Source organism: Sinocyclocheilus anshuiensis, unplaced genomic scaffold, assembly GCF_001515605.1.
Source record: "Sinocyclocheilus anshuiensis isolate Anshui unplaced genomic scaffold, SAMN03320099.WGS_v1.1 scaffold1126, whole genome shotgun sequence".
Lineage (NCBI taxonomy): Eukaryota > Metazoa > Chordata > Actinopteri > Cypriniformes > Cyprinidae > Sinocyclocheilus > Sinocyclocheilus anshuiensis.
The window spans coordinates 178,118-182,997 of record NW_015537997.1 but is presented as its reverse complement, the minus strand read 5'-3'; the positions used below and the strand labels follow the sequence as shown (position 1 = coordinate 182,997).

The following is a 4,880-nucleotide window of genomic DNA, read 5'->3' as shown; positions in this document are numbered from 1 at the left end:
GCGGAGCTGCTTTGTGTACAGCCGTTACCGGGGAAACCGCAATATTTCAGCGCTCCTAAAGCGCCACCTCGTGGCAGAGAATGAATTTGCATTTCCAATAAACCTTTCTTGCTGTTTATGGTCAGATCAATGCAAATATCAACTCATGTTTTTATGTAGCAAACACAGAGTTGTAAATGAGAAAGAAGTTAATATGCCTTCTAAAAATCTAAACAATTAAGAAATATTTATACGTTTTAAATTAACAATAATTTATATGCTTGATTTATATCCCTTTTCATAAAAAAGATTTTTGTTTTTGTGAAAACCTGTATCAGAACTGTAAATCATGTAATTTTATGACTCAATACTGTATGTTACCACAGACATTGTCCAACCCCACTCATACTGTGTTAATTTTACTTGTGCAGCTCTTAAAATGGGTCATAAATTGCCTTACATTTATTTTTAAAAATTCTGCGGATACCCTGTAAATATTGAAATAAAATTACTTCCTTCATATTTGTTGATATTTGTGTATTAAAAATATTTTTGATTGACATTTAAACTCCTATATGATTTTCTATATATATATATTTTTTAAAAAGGTCTTTTTTTATTTGGGCTAGTTAAATTAATTTTCGGGCTACCAAAATCCGAAGAGTACCTGCCCAAAGGGCTACCAGGGATTTTGAAATTTTGCGAGCCCTGCTTTAAATAGCAACCGCAATCTTTATCAGACAAATAGCAATTTCCCCCAAATCATGCAGCCCTAAATAAAACATCAAACAAAATTATGATCTATAGGCCACCTGCCCATTTAGCTAAATGAACCTCTCATTTTTTATGATGAACCAATCATGTGGTAGGCTATGTCTTGTGAGCAGACAAAAGAGGGACTCAAAGTACACTAACAATGCTTCTTTGAGTCATCACATAATCACACATTCATTCAGGCCAATAATGGACACAACGTTCTTTCTAATCAGAACTGAATTAATTCAAAAAGAAACCTCACACACAAATGTTCCAATCAGATGTTTTATGTTTGACCTCCAACTAGAGCTAATATAGACTGTCAGATTCCTTTTCTAATTCTGTGTAGGGGTAGTGATATGGCAAAAATATCACATCACATTTTTTTTTTCAGGAAAATCATGACTCACGATTTTATCACAATTTTTTATCATGTTGGTTTTACTATTTTGCAAGTTGTCTGAGCAGTACAGTCAAACTAATTTCCCTATTTTAAAAACAAAGCCTTACAAGATAACAAAATATAAAATAAAAAAGAATGGCAGATATTTAGGTCAAAGTGGACGAATATAAAATCTTTGCCAGTATTTTATCTTTGTTATTATTAAAAAATAAGAACAAAGATAAACATTACAAATACACATAATATACAAATAAAACAAACAGTGCTTTATTTTCAGGTACAGTAGGTGTATTTAGCAGTAGCATTCAAGAAACTGAATGAACAAATATAAATATAAAACACTTCACTGTATAAATTATTGATTCTTATTAAAGCAACTATATTAAAGTTCTTCAGTCAAGAGCAGTGAGTGATTTTTCTCTTTGTGTTTTGTTGTTTTATTAATAAAGGGATAGTTCACCCAAAAATGAAAAATGTGTCATTTACTCACTCTCAAGTTGTTTTAAACCTGAATGAGTTTCTTTCTTTTGTAGAACATAAAGGTTATTTTGAAGAATGTGGATAACCAAACAGTTGCTGGTCCCCAGTGACTTTCATAGTATTTCCCCACCCCTACTATCAAAGTCAATGGGGACCAGCAACTGTTTGTTTACCAACATTCTCCAAAATATCTTCTTTTGTGTTCAACACAAGAAAGAAATTAATACAGGTGTGGGACAACATGAGAGTGAGTAAATAATGACAGAATTTTCATTTTTGAAAATCTCTTTAACGACAAGCGGCAGCATGTTTAGTACAATTAGTCTGCTGTCACTTTAAGACCTGCACACATCTAATATACAGGCACGCATCCGTTTTTTCATCCGCAACTGTTTACTTTCACTTTAGACATAACCAACTGTGTATGTAAACTATGTGTGTTTTTGATAGTGGTCGACCGATATTGGTTTTTTGACAGCCGATGCCGATATCTTGGAAAGCAGGGTGGCCGATGGCCGATATAAAGCCGATATAATTTTATTTATTTTAGTTAATATTTAAGAAATTTGAAATAATTTGAAAATGGATTTAAAAATAAATGTATAAAAAATAAACACTTATACTTCAACTAAACAGCTTAGATATAATTACTTGACTAAATGAGTTCAATGTCCTCAATGATAAAGAATAGGTATGAGCTGCAAATGGGTATTTTGAATATCGTACATGAAGCAGCCGCAGGCATATCAATACACTCATGCAAAGCCTGTTGCACAGTCCAGTAACATTTAATTATGACACTGCCAAAACAGTAACAGCTGCTAAAATATTATAAACTCCCCCTGGCCAGAACATTTACCAAACAGACACAGGGGGTCAAACAGAGACAGACAGACAGACAGAGAACTAACACAAAAGTGCCATGTTCCGATTATTCCAGTTTTTGTAATGTAAATGAGGGAGACTGCTCTAGCTTATTAAAACTAAAACACATTTTTTTCATTTTGTAAAAATAAAACTAAACATTTTTTCATTTTCATTTAGCCTAGTTTAACTCGATATACTAAAATAAACATAACTGAAACTGAAATAATAAAATCAATAAAATATTATTATTTTGGATTAACTATTAATATTATAAATGTATAAATATACAAAATTACTAAAACTTGAAATAAAGTTTAATGAAAACTGAAAATATATAATATTTCAAAATATTAATAAAAAACTATAATAGTATCTAAATGATAGCAAAATAACACTAGACTTAGACTACACTCACGAAAAGCAATTTCAAAATTAAATTCATGAAAGATGAACGTTAATTATTCCGTGATTTCTAAAGGTCTGAACATGACACTGAAAATTTCCTGATATTTACAAGTTTTTGCATGACTATGGAAACATGGTATAGCATGGTACTAGCATGATATTTTAGGATAGAACCACAGGTCTTTGGGCATGTACCTTTAGAAAACCATAATATTTTGGACATGCGCCACAGTATTATTTGAAGTGACATGCAAATACATTGGTAAACATATACAATTGGACACGATGGTTTTACCATCTGCTACCATAGCTGAACTATGGGATTGACACAGTACTTTTCTGAGGGAGGGGAGAGAAAGTGTGCTAAATACATTCCCATAACTTTCCATTATTAAAATCCACGACATGCTATTAAATCCCATTACTTACAACCAAGTTTTCCATTATAGTAGAAACAAAGTACAGTACAACAGATAGGACAGCTAGGCAGGTTTCATCTCATGCCAATCTTTCAGTCTGTGTCATATACTCACAGGCGATGTAAGCAATGAGAACGAGGGCGATCAGGATCTTCATCATTCTTCTGTTAATGACTGTGATCATCCAGCTCATCCTCCAGCACACACGGCATTGAGTTCTTCCTCACCACCACTGCATCTCACTCGCATCTATCTATCGCACACTCATATAACTTGCATGAGATTCAAGCCTGATACTTACTAATAAACGCTGCACTATTATAGTACCCAAACATACAGGATAACGGAGTTATTACTGACTAATCCGGTGAAATACGAACGTTTCCATATAAACAGCTGCTGTATGTGAAGTAACACAAACGCCTGCCCTAAGCTAACCAGGTTAAATTCTTCCCCAAACAATTTCGACGTTTAAACAATATCTGACAGTTTAAGTAGTCCAACGTGTTTGTTCAGCAAGCATTCGCCTGAAGCCAGTTTACCGCTTAAAAAAGTAAAACGGCATTTTGGTTGGCAGTTATTTATCTGAGGTCAGTTAACGTTAGCCATGAAACGTTAGCGTCATGACTGCAGACCTGCAGCTAGAGATGCTATCTGACTACTGTAATATGGTGCAATATCACGGCTGTCTGTTTAAATCCTCTGTCTAGTCCGAGGATCGCGGTTGATTGATAATTTAACGTTATTAATCAAGAGTTCAAGCGATAGAGCGACTGCACACCATATTCTCAGAGCAGGATACCATGAGTGATGCTTTCTGCTATTGACTAACCATCCTGCCGCGATAGCAACAAATTAAAACTATTTTGTTTTCTGCTCAAATTGATGCAACTATCAAACGAGCTCGTGTAAACATGTTGATATTTTATTTCTGCTATAGGTGGATATAAAAAGGCACAGGCTTTATCGGTATGTTTTCTTGTGCGATGTCAGAGGAAAGTAATCAAGCACAGAAATTATTCATCATGAGAACAGTGGCCCATTCACGAATAACATGAGTGGAGCGATGTTAAAGTGCAGTGATTTTCCACATTGACTCATACCCCTGTGCTTCCTTTGACTATTTTTTGGTCTTTGGATATAGCCTTAGGAGGAAAAGAGCACAAGGTTTCTTCTCGATAAGGAATAAAGCATGCAATTGGCAACTTTTCTCGCAGGACCCCACACTGTGTCAAAAGTATCTATTGTGCGCCAAATGGATGAATGAATAAATAAACAAATACACTGACAGTTATTGAAATTACAATGAACAGCATAGACCCAACAATATGCACAATTATTTAAAGTAATGGAAAATTTTACTGTTTTGTAAGTGATTTACCAGCCAATCACTAGGATTATAACACTAGCCATATTACCTGTTTACATATTTTTTTCTTGCTTTCCTTGAACAATATCAGATCAGACAATGAACTGATTCCAGGGTCACCAACAAGCTGAGATCGTGCAGCCAAGGCTCAGAGGCAACCATTACAGTTTTTCTCAATCACTATGGCTCAAATCTCGAATGA

The 4,880-nt window shown here is 34.2% G+C and overlaps 1 protein-coding gene across 1 annotated transcript in view; it reads right to left on the bottom strand.

Moving 5' to 3' along the window:
* The window catches only part of LOC107676432 (UDP-glucuronic acid decarboxylase 1-like), a 91,665-nt gene extending 87,540 nt beyond the window's left edge, over positions 1–4,125 (bottom strand). The window contains exon 1 of the mRNA XM_016470981.1: positions 3,424–4,125. Coding sequence (XP_016326467.1) covers positions 3,424–3,502 — 79 coding nt within the window. The 5' untranslated portion in view covers positions 3,503–4,125. The remainder of the gene's footprint in view (positions 1–3,423) is intronic.
* Between the last annotated feature and the right edge of the window lie 755 nt (positions 4,126–4,880).